The 18,324-nt window shown below is 44.6% G+C and overlaps 2 protein-coding genes across 8 annotated transcripts in view; both read right to left on the bottom strand.

Moving 5' to 3' along the window:
* The window catches only part of JAKMIP1 (janus kinase and microtubule interacting protein 1), an 89,901-nt gene that overhangs the window by 36,025 nt on the left and 35,552 nt on the right, over nt 1-18,324 (bottom strand). For all 7 annotated transcript variants that reach the window (XR_014555131.1, XM_083698230.1, XM_083698229.1 and 4 more), the window contains 3 exons: nt 7,084-7,212; nt 4,161-4,289; nt 3,419-3,502 (listed from right to left, as the gene is read on the bottom strand). Coding sequence is in view for 6 of the 7 variants with exons in the window: in XM_083698230.1 (XP_083554356.1) it covers nt 3,419-3,502; nt 4,161-4,289; nt 7,084-7,212 (342 nt within the window). In the remaining variant the exon portion in view is untranslated. The remainder of the gene's footprint in view (nt 1-3,418; nt 3,503-4,160; nt 4,290-7,083; nt 7,213-18,324) is intronic.
* Nucleotides 7,084-13,486, bottom strand: LOC310825215 (uncharacterized protein). Its single transcript, XM_083698483.1, has 2 exons — nt 13,190-13,486; nt 7,084-7,212 (listed from the first exon to the last, which is right to left on the bottom strand). Exons 1-2 carry the CDS (start codon nt 13,293-13,295, stop codon nt 7,181-7,183), a joined length of 138 nt encoding a protein of 45 aa, XP_083554609.1. The 5' UTR covers nt 13,296-13,486; the 3' UTR covers nt 7,084-7,180.

Raw genomic sequence — 18,324 nt, 5'->3', positions numbered from 1 at the left:
AGATTGAGAGCCAAGGTGGGGATCTCTTAAGCGATAGTGCAACTTCATCCAGAACTGACTATCATCTCCCTGAACTGGAGAACCATCTGCTCACAGGACAGTTCACTGGCTCTCATCCAGGCCATTACTGACATCAAACACTAGTTCAGCTCTTCCACAGCCTCATACGGTACTGGCTTTAAATGATAGTCACAAGTAACACCTTCACACAGAGGTACAGATTCTCAGCTAAATTGCAGCTGCAGTCATTCAGAGCAGGGCAAGTAGGAACATGCTTACATACTTAAGAGTGCTACCAAATACTTGATATATGAGTCAATCACCCATCTCCTACTACCCTTCTGAAAAAACCCCACCCCACCCTCCCACTATATATAAGGGTCTGGTGACTTCTGTTTCGTTGTATCTGAGGAAGTGTGCATGCACATGAAAGCTTATCCCCAGAACAACCTTAGTTGGTCTCTAAGGTGCTACTGGACAATTTTTTAATTTACAGTGGTACCTCGGGTTAAGTACTTAATTTGTTCTGGAGGTCTATTCTTAACCTGAAACTGTTCTTAACCTGAAGCACCACTTTAGTTAATGGTGCCTCCTGCTGCTGCCGCGCTGCCGGAGCACAATTTCTGTTCTCATCCTGAAGCAAAGTTCTTAACCTGAAGTACTATTTCTGGGTTAGCGGAGTCTGTAACCTGAAGCGTATGTAACCTGAGGTACCACTGTATTTCATATATGCTGTTAGACTACCTAGTCAGGTCTGAGCTTAGGCAAGCTGCCTAACAGTTTTTGTCGGCCATTGACAATATGAGGGTGACAAGACAGGTCTATCTTATTTTGTAAAGCTAACAGAGATCATGTATGCAAGGTACTTAGGAAAAGCACTAAGTGATTTCATGATAGGGAGGAACATTCCTATTTTTAAAGAGATGGAGACAATCTGAAGCATTTTAAATCTCTTCATGAATAAAGACAACTGCTTGCCAATTCAGGCGAAAAGCAGCCATTTTGTTGATGATAAAATAATACTACTAGCTCTGCTGCAAAACAACCATTTTACTAAACATAAATAAATTACATCATGCACGAGAAAACTTCATGAGTTGCAAAACAAAATTTATTTTGAAGAACTGCTTATTAACAGTTTCACTTTAGTACTGAACTAAGTAGTAAACACACCATGCCCCAAGAAAAAAAAGTGTTTTGTGTTTCCTAGAACTTCAAAAGACATTCACAATTCTGGAACATTCCGTAGCTTAATACAGTAGTACATAAAGAAAAGGCTAGCAGTAAAATAGAGCTCAGAGTGGCCCCTAAGCCCCACAGTGAGAATGATTTGCTACCAATGGAAATGTGTAATGCTGGTGCAAACTGAATGCTGGTGCAGTCACTTCTCCCCATGTTTCAGGAGAGACACTCCCTTTTTATTTTTAAAAGTGGAGCTTGTGTATATTTGGTTCCCCCCCCCTTCTCTGTTACCTTATTGACAAAATAAAATGATATTTTTTATTTTATTTTTTAAAAAGCTGTACTGTTCTGGGAATTGTGGAGAGGTGCTTCTCAGTGACATTAGAGACATCCACCGAGTTATACACAGCTGACCCCTGCCGTAAATTAGCAAAACTGGGTCCCACCCACCACCCAGACCACAGCCCTGGAGAGATAAGATACATCTGGACTGAATACCTTGAGGGTGTTTGCAAGGAAGCTCCTCCACTCAAAAACGTTAAACTGGCCCTCACACAAAGGCAGCCATTTCCTATATGTTAACAGTTTGATTTTTTAAAAAAAATTATATGGCATGTACCATTTGACAGCAAACATAGCATCCCAAAGCTGATAAAGGTAAGAAGAGCAAGGAATCATCTTAGTTTCTGCTAGGAAATATGCAAGTTTGAGTCTTGCCTCCCCAAATGCAGCAGAGCTGAGCCAGGATCAGTAAGACTGCTTGGAGCCTGACATTGTCTCTTCTAACCCATGTTCTACTGCTATAGCAGCAGGAGGACTTGTTCTGAATGTCAGCAGAAGAATGTAAGCCACCAGAATGTGTGACAGGTGCACGGCAGTGGCCAAGGCCTCTCTAGGAACACTGCCCTTCCCCAAGAGCCAGGGCACTTGACCCCCACTTCTCAATTCTTTCCAGAGATGGAAGGCAGTGGAGAAGTCCTAATCCAAGCCAGGGAAGGTGCTGGACTAGAGAGGACCCAGGTGCTGCCATGATTGCAGGCTATACTCTGGGTACTTCGACATCAAAAATAATGACCCTTTCCATGACAGCAAATCAACCTGGAAGTGCTGTACATCTGCAGTAGTGTCTAATACCTCCTTAGGCTCACTGGCCTTCTCAGCATAGGTCTGACCCACATGGCCCCCCTGTCTCTAGCAAAGGTACAACATGACGGGGCATGGGTGAGGTGCTGAGCACAAGTAGGCCTTTGTGGGTCCACAAACTCCCAAATGGGGCTGAATAAAATGGACCCCACGAATCTAGTGTGCAGTCTTCGTAAAATTATGGATTTCCCCCACCACTAAATAAAAACTGTGCATGCCACATTTTGAGGTTGCTGCGAAGGGGTGAGCTCCCATTGCTCGGTCCCTGCTCCTGCCAACCTAGGAGTTCAAAAGTACGTCAAAGTGCAAGTAGATAAATAGGTACCACTCCGGCGGGAAGGTAAACAGCGTTTCCGTGTGCTGCTCTGGTTCGCCAGAAGCGGCTTAGTCATGCTGGCCACATGACCCGGAAGCTGTACACTGGCTCCCTCGGCCAATAAAGCAAGATGAGCACCGCAACCCCAGAGTCGGCCACGACTGGACCTAATGGTCAGGGGTCCCTTTACCTTTATATGCAAAATGAAGAGCTACAGTTTTTACTTGAGTTCTAGAAAAACTAACTTCCTAAGGAATCTTCTATATCTGTGATCTGTTGTTACTAAGAAATTTTGAATTGTCTTAAGCTTGTATGTCATAACCTTTCTATATGATACAGAATCTTCCTGTGTTCTTTGATAAAGGAATACAGTATGCTGTTTGCAAACATGGGGGTCGTTTGCCTGCTTACAAAGACAACACAAAACAAACACAAATGTTTTGAGCAAATGCCTAAACTACTACATCATGGAGATGGAAAATACATAGCTCACATCATCAGTCGAAGTTCTCTTCTGTAAGCGTCTTGGTGGGAATCTTCAAGATGTTATTGGACTGTATTAGGAAGGATATCAACCTTAATGTGCTTTTATTATTTCACTACTTTTAAGGCCTCCTCTCCAGTACATATAATTCCATTTAATACAATTGTTTTTCCCCATTTCGTCTATTGTACATCAAACACAGCAATGTACCAGGAAGCAATGAAGATGATAAGAGCAGCACTGCATGCAGAAGAGAGAATGAACTGACGGAAAGTATGAAGAGAGTCTTTTACCTGTCCTCTCTCAACCAGAGCTTTCTCCAAGTCTTCAATTTTTGCTTGGCACCTGAGAAGATCAGCTTGTAGTTGTTCCCGTGTCTGAATAGAGAGTTTGAAGAACACTTAACTGATATCATGGTAACAACTGGGGGTTCTACTATATTCTGCCTTTGTGCACAATTAATCATTGCAAAACTCAGCATTTCCAGTAGGATTTATGTAACGAAATCAGTAACTATTTTGAAAGCGGTAGTGGGAGCCAACTAAGTTGACACTCCGTAAATACTATGCTGGGTTTGGCAATAAACCCAAGTTAGTCAGGGTGTTTTAGATGAGATTCCTGCATTGCAGGGGGTTGGACTAGATGACCCTTGGGGTCCCTTCCAACTCTACAATTCTATGATGGAAAAAGAATTATGGAGAATAAATATTGTCCAGTCTGATTTAAAGGGAATGTCAATAAACTGCGTTATCAAGCTGACGGACACTCTGCCTTAAAACATGCTTCAAAGTAAAATGGGAAAGGGTTCAAATTACCAAGGAATAGGTAATCTCCTTCCTAGCAAGAAATAGTGTTGCTGCCCAAATCAGATTAACCTGATTTCTGGTGATGGGCTTTGTGTTCTACCTAGGAGGAATCCAGTATTTCAGCACCAGGACTTAATGGAACATTTCTAAGCTCCATTAGGTCAAATTAACTGAAAGAACCTGTTTTTTTTTGGTGTTTTTTTTGCAAAGCCACATTAAAAAAAATTACCCTTGCTTCTCTTTCTGCATCCTGGGTTCCCCCAACCTGTTCCTGGAGCAATGCATATGCTCTTTGCAAAGCTTGATATTCTCTGGTTAGCTGACAGAACCGCAAGTCAGCTTCTTCTTTAGGGGTGCTCTTTAAAGAAATGTAAAAAAAAAAGAAGAAAAAGATTACCGTCATCATTTTAAAAGAGAAAGAACTCTGTAAATAAACAAATTATAGCAGGCATACCATTCTAGCTAAGTCTTTTTACACTTTTTTGCCATGTCCTGAAATTGCAAACATCAATATACTTTTGGTGATGACTGAAACACAAACTTAGCTATAGTTTCAGTATGATATGATATGATATGATATGATAATCTTTATTGTCATTGTCCCATACAGAACAACGAAATTGAAAAAATCTACACCAGACATTCAAAAATCAACAAGCCTGCTATCCCAGCTATCCCAGCCTGGTTAGTCACCTAACCAGTACATTCAATATTGTAAAAGGGCAACATAATGGAGAAGTCCCAGCCTTTTTAGAAATCTGATTCATAAAAGGGACAAGGCCTTGCTGTGAACATGAAAATGTTGCTTCTGTGTTTGTTAGATTTATATCCCACTCTTACTAAAACGATAGTGTCTCCGGCCCTCCCCTTTATCCTACAGGGTAGAATTGGCTGCAAAAGGGGAATCATAGAATCATAGAATTTGGAATGCCCAAAGTGAGTTTCATGGCTGGGTGGGGACTGGAACATGGTCTCCCCAGTCCAACTTTGACACCAGCCATCACCACCACACCAGATCTCTCCCCTACACTTGTGCTTCCAATCTCTTTCATTATTACATTGGTAATAGCCATAATTATTTCCTATAATAAAGATGCGGGTGGCACTGTGGTCTAAACCACTGAGCCTAGGGCTTGCCGATCAGAACGTCGGTGGTTCGAATCCCCGCGACGGGGTGAGCTCCCGTTACTCGGTCCCTGCTCCTGCCAAACTAGCAGTTCGAAAGCACATCAAAGTGCAAGTAGATAAATAGGTACCGCTCCGGCAGGAAGGTAAACGGCATTTCTGTGTGCTGCTCTGGTTCGCCAGAAGCAGCTTAGTCATGCTGGCCTCATGACCCGGAAGCTGTACATCGGCTCCCTCGGCCAGTAAAGCGAGATGAGCACACAACCCCAGAGTCCTTTGTGACTGGACTTAACTGTCAGGGGTCCTTTACCTTTTTTTTACCTTTTTTTCCTATAATGTGTCCTCCCTGTCTCTTCTTCTGACATAATGATTCTTAATGATAATAGAAAGAATGCCCACACTCTCACCAACAGTTGCATTGATAAAAGCTGTGGCACAGGTTGTGAGAGGGACCAGCACTTACTGTGGGAAAGCCCATGCCTCCCAAGTATCTACATACCATCCAATAGCAAAATATTAAAATATAACATAAATACACAGAGGAAAATCAGCAGCAGACTAAAGCCAGATTTAAAACCAGCAATGGAAAACTACAGGAAACACAAGAGATTTAATGTATTTTTAATCTCCTGCTGGAAGCCAACCAGAGTGGCTGGGGAGACCCAGCCGGATGGGCGGGGTATAAATAATAAATCATCATCATCTTAAAAGCACTAGAAATATAAAAATGGAGGGGATCCACTGGATACAGAAAAGAGCAAAATATAGGTGCCGGGGAGCTTCTCTGTGGAGTCACTGCTGAAAAGGCTGGTAGTTACCAGCCAAACCTCATTTGTTGGGGCAACTGGAAAAGTGCCTCAGTATATATTGGAAAAGCCAATCCTTAAAGTAACCTGGGTTCATGCTGTTTAGGGTCTGAAGCAAGGATGGGCTGCAACTATCATCATCCCTGACCATTGGCCATACAGGCTAGAGCTTATGAGAGTTGTGGTTGAATAGTACTCAGATAGCAGTTCCCCATCCCTGCTTTGAAGGTGAATACCAGCTCTTTAAATTGGACCCTGAAATTGACTGGAAACAGATGGCCCCCTAGTATGCACCAGCTAAAGTTTCCAGACCATTTTCAAAGGCAGCCCCACAAGCAACAGTAATCCAAATATGAGTCTATCAGAGTCTATTCCAGTCCAGATAAGACAACAGCTGGTATATCAGCCATAGAGGATAAAAGTGCTCTGAGCCTCTGGCCTAGTGACAAGTGCTGGATCCAAGAGCATCCCTAAAACGTGGGCACAACCCTTTAGGGCAGGTGGGGAATCACTGGCCCTCAGCACTTCTGGACCCCCCCCCCCCAAAGCATATTTGGAACTGGTCATCAGCCTCTCCTCCTCAGCCCTCTCGGCCTTACATGCCCCCATTCTGGCTGCAGAGAGAGGAGGAGGAGGGAGGAAGAGAAGGGGGGACTGATTGCTGTGTTTCTTCTCCAGCAGTTTGCTGTACCGGTACTTCCAGTGAAGACTTTCCTATGGACTCAGTTTATAGGAAGTGTACTACCTTCAAGTACCATGGCAACACTGGCAACTGCCCTTGGGACCACATTCTTCCAATTGCTCTGAGTTTGGGAGAGACATATGCATGTGACAGGAGTGAGCCAGCAGCAAACCCCACTGAGCAAGCTGGAGTTAACTCTTTATTAGCAAAAATACAATCTGCATGTAAGGCCTCATGAGGACAGCAACTCATCTCTGGCATTCCTTGCACCCATGAAGCAGTTGCTGAGACTGAAGGTCCTCATCCCCCCACAGCTTCCTAAGTCCTCTCCTCTTCAGGATTTTCCCCAAGCAATCTTGAGATTGCACCTATGTGAAGCTAACTTTCAGCTTCTGCCTCTGATTTGGGACAGCTTCCAACGCCCCTTCTCCCCCTTGTCCCACTGGGCTCTGAGCCTTCTCCCCAGCTGGTGCCTCCCACCATTCCTCTAGGTCCAACCAGTCCATGACAGTATGCATATCAAAGTTGCAGGTGCTTACATCTTCCAAGTCTTCTTCTGGTGTAGCTGGAGTCCTGTCCGTTTTATCTGTATTATAGGAAGTGACTGATGATGTTTCTGAATCCACTGATTCTTCGTCAAATCCAAAAAATGTCTCCACAACATGCCTCTGAAATAAGACCAAAGTACCTTGTTATAGACAAGCAAGTTATTCAAAGAGCTGTATCAAAGGGTCTTTATTTCTGTCTTTAAGGAAGGTAACAACAATTGGAGGCCAAAGGAGTCCCACCTGGTCCTCAGCATAGCACCAAAATAACTATCCACAATCTATGCACCTCAGCCACAGTCTCTCAAGCAAAGGCAATGTGACCAGCAACAATCCAAACCCAAGATCCACCAGGATGAGAGAGTTTGAATTTGAGACATCTTGGACTTTCCCTGCTGCTATGGGGTTCAACCAGGTCTGCGCAGGAGTAAAGGCCTCACCCCAGCTGAGCATCCACCAGCATCCGTCCCTCAGCCTGCAGAACTTGTGCCAGTGTAAGTCCCAAAAACTTACACCTATTCCAAGCCCTGCCCTTGTGACCTAGCGCCCAAGCCTCAAAACTCAGTCCATGCCAGAGGCTCCTGGACAGAATTTGGAACAGGGATAACTTGCACCAGCCTAAGTTAGGTTGGCTTCCTATAGTTAGGACTACCCACAAGGCAAGGTTGAACAACCTGGCACAACTTCCATGAACCCTAACCACTGGCCTTGCTGGCTGAGGCTACTGGGAGTTGCCGTCCAAGAATGTCTGACGGGCACCACACTGGCTACCCCAACATTAAGGAGTCAAAGACTCTAAAACTCTCGATAAATATTACACACACATACACACACACACACACACACACACACACAAATAATATAAATAGCAACCAAATTAATTAATTAATTCTTTGCCTATAAAATACAAAAAATAAAAATCAGTACAATCCAGCAACCAACAGTTGTGGAATGCCCACACACAAAGATATGTTTTCAGTAAACACTTGAAACGCACTACAGGGTCTCCTAGGCTGGATCTAAGACACATCTAAAAAGTGTTTTAGTTAAACCCGTTGTAAACTTCATAAAGGGAAATCATGCTGACAGAAGACAGGACTCCACAGCACCATCTGGTGTAACAGTGTTATAACGCATATAAAATGTTTTTTCTTTACTAATGTAGCTGAGTCCCTAGAGTGCGGGGGGGGGGGATATTCCAGAGAACGGGAACCATTACAGAGAAGGCCCACTTCAAAACTGCCACTAGATTGTAGTCTGCAGGCTGCGACATGGCCAGCTGAGTCTCCTTTGATGTTCTCAGTGAACGCATGGAAATCTACTTGATAACCTGATCCAAAGTGGTGCAAGGCCTTATATGTTAACAAGATCTTGATAGCTAATAGGCAGCCAGTGCAGTTCTTTTCGCATTGGTGTAGTATGTGTGCAGTTTGATATCCCAGTGCAGAAGTAGCAGCTTCTGAACCCCAAAGAGTGCATTGCAATAACCCAACTGCAATGCTTCCAATACATGGACCACAGTGGCCAAGCTATCCTAGTCCAGAAAAAAAGAGTGCATGTCATGTACTAACCAAAGCTCTTCATTGATTCCGCATAGTTGCAAACTAATGTGCACTAAGTTAAAATAAAAATAAATTAGAGTGAGAAGCTAAGAGAAAACTGAAACATTCAGAGGAGAAGGGGACAAATCAGTGGGCCTGCAGTTCTAATGAAATGGGTCCTAATTTGAGCTGTGATACCATTTTCCCCAAGCCATGTCCACCTGCCACCACCTGATGCCACCTAAGGCAAAACAGCTGCAAAAGAACAGCAGGAAGCCTTAAGATGCACTCCTGTAGATGGAGTCATTGCTGCTAGCCGGCCAGTCTTTGTTATCAAGACATTTTATTTTTATTCAAATGTTTAGACACCACACTTCCATAGGAATAGAACATGGCAGTTCTACAATAGGCTAATAATTCACATCAGGTCAGGGATGTTCCTGGACTGCAGCTCCCTGTCATCAGCCCTGATCGCTGGCCATGCTCGTTGGGCCTGGTGAAGTCCAGAAGCATAGCTGGGGCTTTGGATTAGCCACAGCACTTGATACCCTATGCACATCAGGAATATGAGAAACCAGTTATAATATGATTCAGTGCCTGAAATGAAGGACAGAGTTCATGTAATTAGGAAATAAGGGCACAATGCTAGGGCAAAACACAGATAACCCTCTCCCCCCCCCCCCCAGTTCCCCATCCAGGGACGACCCACCCAGGAGGCAAGGTAAGGCAGTCACCTAAGGTGGCGGATCTGGCCTACAAGGAGCGCAGCAGTTGCTGCAGCCACCTCTTCTGCAACCACTGCAGAGGCAGCAAGTGGGGAGCTGTTTTGCCTGAAGCAGCAAAACATCCTGGGCCAGCCCAGCTCCCATGCTATGACAGCAGTTCTTAAGTCTTAGAAAGGAAACTTCATTCACGGCTTGCATCTGTTGTCAACAAAATCTGCCCTTTTCCCTTATGGGGTATCCAAGAGCCCGTATAGAGTCCCTAAGTGGGTTCCCTATCGGTAGGAGAAAATAACAGAGGCCAACCAGAGAATATTGAGAAACAAGGCAGCTAGTAAGTCTGATCTTTATTGAACTGTTGCAACAGGGTCCTCACTCGCCACACGCAGGACGGAGGAGCAACACACAACACTGGTGCACAAGGCCTTATATAGTCTTTTTAAATAGCCACCTTGCAGCCCAAGACCACCCCCCAATACATCATACGTATATCACAGAAGGGGCGTCTACAAAAGAATCCTGTCTGGTAGGAAACCTGTTGATGGGTTTACCTGGCTGTTAATGGGTTTACCTGGCGAGCCTGGCTGTCCTTTTGTGATGATAAATACTTAATTCCTGAGTCCAGGTCACAGGCTCCCCTATTCATATCTTAAATGTGCCCTTAGGGCAGGATTTGTGAGCAAAGAGACAATGGGGAGGTTTTTCCCCATTCCTTCCCTCCTTGCAGAGAAACATTTGAGGTCAATTTGGGAGAGACAAAATGGTTTCAAGACTGTCTTCCTGTACTGTTTCAGACACAGTTTATATATTTATGTTTTATATCTTAGACCTTATAATTCTCATAAAAACATCAGTACATGTACAGACCACCAAAGAACACCTTCAGAGTTCAAGAACAGCATCTGGGGTCTGTGACAAATGAAAGCTGAGAAGATGTCCCAACAAGCAGTCATGCCTCTCCCACCAGCTTTTAAGGTGAGATGTGGTACGATCGCTTGCAATACTTTGCAATACTTTGTCCCTACAAAACTACTCTGAGGGACATGGGTCTGTTCCCAACAGCAGAGGCAGCCCTGAGTTCTTAGACGTGGGGTGGAGGTCAGCAGCTCTGGCTTTTCCTTGTCTTCCAGCTCCCCTGAGGGCTAGCCAACGGCCTCCTCCACTACTAGGCTGTTACGTACTGAGTTGAATAGGATCCAAAATGCAGCAGTCTGATTGGTCCTAGAACAAAAGGATCCAAAATGCAGCAGTTTGATTAGTCCTGGAACAATAGGATTCAGAATGCAGCAGTCTGATTGGTCCTAGAACAATGCAGCAGTATGATTGGTCTGCAGGAGCCACCCAATCCAGCTCCAGATGGAAGTGAATCCACAACCTGGTTGGCCTACAGGAGAATTCCGGAATTAGACAATCACATGCAGCCCATTGTGTAAATAATGTATATAAAGCAGATACTTTGAGGGGACTTTCATTCCTCCTCACCACTACGAGCTGAATAAAGAGCATGAAATCCACTCTCGACTCTGAGTATATTTCATAGGCCATCACTCAGCTTCATGGAGGGGCCAGGACAGGAAGTCATCAGGACTGCCTCCCAAGGTAAAAGGGGCGTGGTGCCTGTCCTCTCTCCAATGCCTCCCCCTGCCATCTGCATCCTCCTCGTCTTCCTCATCTGACAGCAATTGCTGCCCCAGCCCTGAAGCAGTCAGCATTATGGGGCTCATGACGCCACTCTGCAATTCCAAGAAATGCAAAAATGAAGATTTCTTGCCCACAATTGCACATCAACTTGAGTTTTGGCGTTCAAATACCAGGTAGTAAAAATCATCACCTTAAGCCAGGGCCTTCTTAAGCATATCCGGTGCCGTGGTGCAAAGCTCCCTCTGGCACCCCCCCCCATTTCCCAGTTTTTTAGGAAGGATGGCGCTGCCAGCGGGGCTGGAGGAGGCAGGCAGTGGCTGGAGGATGGCTCCTCCGGCGGGGAAGAGGGGGATGCTGGACACGGTGCCTCCCGGCTCAGCTGGCCGCTTCGTGCCATGGTGGCCACGGCAGACGGAGGCTCCAGGTGCGGCACTGCTTCGGCGCGGCATGGCGGAGGCGGGCGAGGGCGGTGAGCTGATGCCGGGAGGCACTGCGTTCAGCCTCTGCCTCTTCCCTGGTGCCCTCTAGAACTTGGCGCCCTGCGCCACTAGCCTCTATGGGTAAGACGCCCCGGCCTTAAGCAGAGTATGTGTTACGACCCAAAAATACTTTTAACAGCCTTGCTGTGTTTTGTTGCACATAACACCATATTTATAGCTCAGAATTAAAACTCTGCCTCCTACAAAGAGTTTTCACAATTGTGTCTTGTGGTTCTTTGGTTAAACAGCTCTTTAGTGTTGATAGCCCAACAAGAAACAGATAATTATAGGAATTCTTTTGTGGGGGGGGGGGATTAGCCCTTTAAATAGCACCATCTCCCATAGGCACCTAATCCCTAATCTAGACTGCTGTCTAGAAATGCCATGAAGTTGCTGTTGTGCCTGGAGGACACTATCTGCATGTGTGAATGTGTAAGACCACTTCAAAAAGTGATTTGGAGGAGGAGATCACGCACACAAGAATAGAAATTGTAAATGGGAGTGTGAAGACTAGGAGTTAGAAATGTGTCGGAATGAAGAGGGGTTTTTTATATTTACATAATTTATATTTCACACCTTCAACATAACTGTATGGGCAGCTAACAAAGTAGTTATTATTTTTATTCGTGTGGAAGCAAAGACCTGGCAATGTAGAAAAGAATGGCAGCTGTGCAAAGAAGTGAAGAGGCAGAAGAAAGCACAAAAGGGCTCGAGACAAGAGGGGTAGGACCTCCAAGCCCCCAAAACACACACAATGGTCCTCCTCCCTACATTATTAATCAATGGCCCATAACGTTTGAGTGCCAATTAATATGCTTTACAGTATATGAAAAATGCTTGGAAAGCATCACACACAGACTATTTCCGTGTAAGAGAAACGTATTCATTAAAATGAAAATTAACACACCACCATTATTATGAGGTTAAGTGCACCATGGGATTTATGCAACACCTGCAATGTATGGTAATTTACAACGCAACTGTTCCGTATTCAACAGATAAGCACTTAAATAGGTGGACCAGTAGTGGTAACATTTAACAACTCTTCTTTAATGCATAACATTTTAAAAATGTTAAAAAAAAATGGAGGAAAAATAGAGTGAAATGGCATGGTTTACTTCAAAGGCCTTATCATTTATTTACAGCATTTCTATATCGTTATTTTGTTTTAAAATCTCTTCTGTCAAAATTCATCCACTGCACCCTTTTGTTTATATTTTCCCTATCCAAAGCAGCAACATACGCTTTATAAGCATCACCCCTGAGGGTCCACAGTGTAAATTTGTGAGAACCACCAAAAAGGTTTAGAACATGCTATCCATTTCACCACTGGGCGACACCACTGATTAAAGCATAAGAGCTCTTTATGAGCAAATGATGTCTTATTTCTGAAGACAAAGGGCAAAATCCACTGGGATTTTCTTGCACAAGAACTGGTCTGAACATCATTGAAAACTGAATGATTAGCTGTTTATTCTGTGAACTGCCCTGAAATCTTATGAAGAGCAATATATAAATTAACTAACTAACTAAATAAATAAATAACAGGAGCTAAACTGTGTAAAAAACAAACAAACATCCTTTTCTCTTCTTTTAACTTCAGTAACATCATATACTTCACTTTACATTTTTTACGTCATTAACGAAGTAACAGGGTAGAAACTCAAATTAAATTCAGCATCGCAAGAATATGAACAAATAGCTCAGAGTTTCTTACCATCATGCTTGTAAGTCATTTCTTGGCAGCCAGAAAAATATAGACATACCAGAGCACAGAGACAGAGGAAAAAAGAAAAATACAAGACGAGAAATATGTATTCCATCTTAATGATGCAGACACCGGGCACTTTGTTTATAAAAAGTAGAGCATCATAATTAAGTTTGCAGAGCAGCAAATAGTCCCACGAGCTGTCTAAATTCCAAATACTGTAGTTCCATTACTCCATCATAAATTCAGACATGCTGGTCAGGTTTTCTACCCATTTCACCCACCAAAGTTCCTAAGATTTAAATATCCATGGCTACCCAAGTATACAAAGAGCTCCACCCTCAGTGCTGCTCCTGGAGACGGAAGATAGCTGCCAGCAGCCTGCTACTTTCAAACTTCCCTTGGCAATTAAGAGAGTGCCCAGTGAAAGCAAGCATAGCAACTGTTACCTGGTACTCTTACACGTAAGCAAGGGAATGATTAAAAGGAACACTTGGGGGAAGTCACTTTGTAATGCTGCAATTCATGATCTTATGCTTCAATTTCAAAAAAAGAAGAAGCTGATTTTAACAAGTTCAGAGAAAGGCTAGGTTTATTAGGATGGCGGCGAACGGACTGAGGTTGAATCCTGACAAGACAGAAGTACTGTTTTGGGGAGACAGGGGGCGGGCTGGTGTGGAGGACTCCCTGGTCCTGAATGGGGTAACTGTGCCCCTGAAGGACCAGGTGCACAGCCTGGGAGTCAATTTGGACTCACAGCTGTCCATGGAGGCACAGGTCAATTCTGTGTCCAGGGCAGCTGTTTATTAGCTCCACCTGGTACGCAGGCTGAGACCCTACCTGCCTGCGGACTGTCTCGCCAGAGTGGTGCATGCTCTAAATATCTCCCGCTTGGACTACTGCAATGCGCTCTACATGGGGCTACCCTTGAAGGTGACCCGGAAATTACAACTAATCCAGAATGCGGCAGCTAGACTGGTGACTGGGAGTGGCTGCCGGGACCACATAACACCGGTCTTGAAAGATCCCAGTACGTTTCCGAGCACAATTCAAAGTGTTGGTGCTGACCTTTAAAGCCCTAAACAGCTTTGCCCAGAATACCTGAAGGAACGTCTCCACCCCCATCATTCTGCCTGAGGTCCAGCTCTGAGGGCCTTCTGGCAGTTCCCTCACTGCAAGAAGCAAAGTTACAGAGAACCAGGCAGAGGGCCTTCTCGGTAGTGGCACCTGCCCTGTGGAATGCCCTACCATCAGATGTCAAAGAAATTAACAACTATCTGACTTTTAGAAGACATGTGAAGGCAGCCCTGTTTTGGAAAGCTTTAATATCTGATGAATTGCTGTATTTTAATGTTTTGTTGGAAGCCACTCAGAGTGGCTGGGAGAACCCAGCCAGGTGGGAGGGGTATAATTAATAAACTATTATTATTATTATTATTATTATTATTATTATTATTGAAGGAGACCACGACGGCTTAGCGGATTAGCGCTATTCGCGGCTTTTAGCGGCTTAGCGGATAAGCGGCTTAGAAAAGGGGGCGGAAAGGGAAAAAAACCCGCAGGAACTCGTAAGACATTTTCGTCTTGCAAAGCAAGCCCAAAGGAAATTCGTTTTGCGAAGCGCCTCCAAAACGGAAAACTCTTTCGTCTAGCGAGTTTTCCGTCTTGCGAGGCATTCATCTTGCGGGGCACCACTGTAAAAAAGGCCAATGTGGTTGCATTAAAGGTTAAGTAGGGAGATGAAGTAAAAAAAGGAAAGGAGCATGCCTAAGAGGTGAAAGTCACCAACGGTAAATACAGACAAGTAGCTCTCACCTGTAGAGATGGTATCAGGTAAGCTAAAGATCAAAGCAAACTGAGGCTGGAGAGGGATGCTGGGGCGATGTTGTTCATGTATACTCAGAACAAGAGAAAGGGGTAGTATCATTGCTTCCTAAGGATTGTGGAATGTTAAGGGCCAACTATTAGATGCCGGAACTGCTCAACTCCGTTTTTTGCTTTTCTATTCTCCCAGAGGGGGAATTACATGCAATCTTCTGATAGTAGAAGCAGTCAGTGGGGTAGAAGCAGTTGTGGGCAGCCACAATTCTAGTTTCCCAGCTGGTGTGACACCTCCTCTTGCTTGGGGGGGGGGGAGAAGAGAGGTATCGGGATGGTTAGTGCAGTTACTGCACTGGTGGAACCAATCTGATGCACACAGAACCCCTCCAACCTTCCCAGTAAGCAGCCGTGACGCACTTACTGGGAAGGTTGCTTTTCAGCTCTACCCACTAATGTAGGATGTGTCAGTACCGCAGTTCCAGATTTGACAAGGAGAAAATACCTATTTACCTTAAACAAGTTCAAGTCCTTGGGTCAGATCAATTTTAGGGTACCGAAGGGGCCAGTTCTCAGAATTGCTGTTTATTATCATGGAGAGTTACAGTGGTACCTTGGTTGCTGAACAGTCCCCCCAAATACTGCTTAATTAATAGGGGACAGCACCTTACCATCTAATATCTTGTTTCTTGCTCTGGTGGCCCCAAACTCCCAAAACGAGCAATATGTGTAAGCACTTGGCATGTCCATTTTGACTGCTGAAGTAAATATGAAGGTAGAGGAAATACAAAATATTCTAAAGTTGGTGGGAAAGTGCTTTACTGAAGGTACCTAGTAACACTGACTGCAGCCTTAATGTTTATTTCCCTGCCCATCTTCCTTCATGGTTCCACAGGGAAGCACATGGCTAGGCATGCATGCAAATAAAGAGCTTTACTGGCAGATTCACAGACATCCAAATCCCTCCTCACTCTCTTCATAGGATGTCTGATGAGGCCAACTTTCTCTAACCATGGTCACAAGCTTCGGGATTCCCCATCTCCTTAGCTGCCACAACAGAGCTCCTTCTACTGGCTGAGATGTAGTTTATTAATGTTTGGGTCATAGGCCATCACATATTACTGGCTGTGGACATGGCTGCCCTCCCATTGACTACTTTCCCCACTTGATCAGCCACTTTCCTTGTCAAGTGGGGGACAAACAGGTGTCGCAGGGTTCCATCCTGGGCCCATTGTTGTTTGATGTTTTTATAAACGACTTGGACAAAGGAATTGAGGGGGTGCTCGTCAAGGAACCAGGCAGAGGGCCTTCTCGGTAGTGGCGCCCGCCCTGTGGAACGCCCTCCCATTAGATGTCAAAGAGAACAACAACTACCAGACTTTCAGAAGACATCTGAAGGCAGCCCTGTTTAGGGAAGTTTTTAATGTCTGATGTTTTATTGTACTTTCAATATTTTGTTGGAAGCCACCTGGAGTGGCTGGGAAAACCCAGCCATATGGGCAGGGTATAAATATATTATTATTATTATTATTATTATTATTATTATTATTATTATTAGCAGATGACACCAAACTGGGAGAGCTAGCGAATACCGCAGAAGGCAGAATTGGGATTCAAAATGACCTCAACTGATTAGAGAACTGGGCCCAAACTAACAAAATGGATTTCAACAGGGACAAATGTAAGATTCTACACTTAGGCAGAAAGAACAGGATGTATAAGATGGGGGACACCTGGCTTACTAGTAGAACATGTGAAAAGGACTTAGGGATCTTAGTGGACCAAAAACTTAACATGAGTCAACTGTGTGATGCAGCAGCAAAAAAAAAATCTAATGCTACCAACAAAAGTACATTATCCATTTAAAGGAAAGCAATAGTACCACTCTCCTCTGCCTCGGTCAGACCACACCTGACATACTGTGTCCAATTCTGGGCACCACAATTTAAGAAGGATGTTGACAAGCTGGAACATGTGCAGAGGAGGGCGATCAAGAGGATCAAGGGTCTGGAAACTAAGCCTTATGAGCAATGGTTGAAGGAGCTGGGCATGTTTAGCCTGGAAAACAGGAGACTGGGAGATATGATAGCCATCTTCAAATATCTAAAGGGCTGTCACATGGAAGATGGAGCAAGCTTGTTTTCTCCTGCTCCAGAAGGGAAGATCCGAACCAATGGATTCAAATTACAAGAAAGGAGATTCCAACCAAACATGAGAAATAACTTCCTGATAGTAATAGCTGTTTGACAGTGAAACATTCTCCCTCGGGAGGTTGTGTACTCTTCTTTATTGAAGGTTTTTAAGCAGAGGTTGGATAGCCATCTGTCATGGATGCTTAGTTGAGGGGGTTGAACGAGATGACCCTTGGGGTTCGTTCAAATTCTACAATTCTATGATTCCTTAGAAACCAAGGATTCTCCTCCTACCACGGGGGTCAGAGGCAATTGCCCTTTACTTTGGTACAGTAGCTAGTTTCTGTTGGAAAAATGACCACGGGGAAAGGTGCCAAGCTTCCCAAGACGCCGGGGCTTCTCTCTGGTGGTCACTCTCTGGCTGGAAATTGCCTTCAGTCCAGAGAGACTCATGACTCCCTCATGAGAGGAGCACACTCACTTCCTCCTGGCATCTCATCACAGAAGAAAGAGACAGTCCATAGTCTAACAGCAACTTTATTAAGACTGTACAATCATGACTGCTCTCTGAGCAGCAGAACACATGGTCTCCGACTCAACTTAGCTTCAACCCAGAAGCGAAAGCAAAAACACTCAGTAACTCCACCCGGTTACACTGAGAACTGGCTGAGACTTCCTGTCTCACGCTCAGGGACATCACATGATGTCACCAATGTTGCTGCTTCTTGCAGCTGGTGGGAACTGAAATCCCAACAGTTTCTACACCAGGAATGGGGAAGCTCAAGGATAGGGGCCAAATATGGCCCTCTAGGCCTCCCTAGCTGGGCCTTGGGACTCTCTAGCCAGCCTTCCGCTCTTTCCCCAGGCCTTGCCCTTTGCACGCCCTCCTTGAGTGTTCCTGGCTGTTTGGAGTGTGTCCCAGAACTCAGATAATGGATAGAGATTAGAGAAGGGCTCCTGAGTGTGCGTAAAGGGACCCCTGACCATCAGGTCCAGTTGCGGACAACTCTGGGGTTGCAGATATCCAAACTTGTTGTATACAGGTTTGAATAGATATCCAAACTTCTTGTTGCTAATCATTTCTATAACATGTTATAATCTACAAATGCTTGAATGTATATATTTTTGTAGAAATGGGTCACTTCATCTGGCTGTTTGAGCCCACCCAGGGATGACTGCATTACAGGGAATTCG

The sequence above is a fragment of the Podarcis gaigeae genome (genome assembly GCF_964106915.1).
Source record: "Podarcis gaigeae genome assembly, chromosome: 9".
Taxonomy (NCBI): domain Eukaryota; kingdom Metazoa; phylum Chordata; class Lepidosauria; order Squamata; family Lacertidae; genus Podarcis; species Podarcis gaigeae.
Note: the sequence above shows the minus strand (reverse complement) of the source record. Positions and strands in the feature narration are given on the sequence as shown.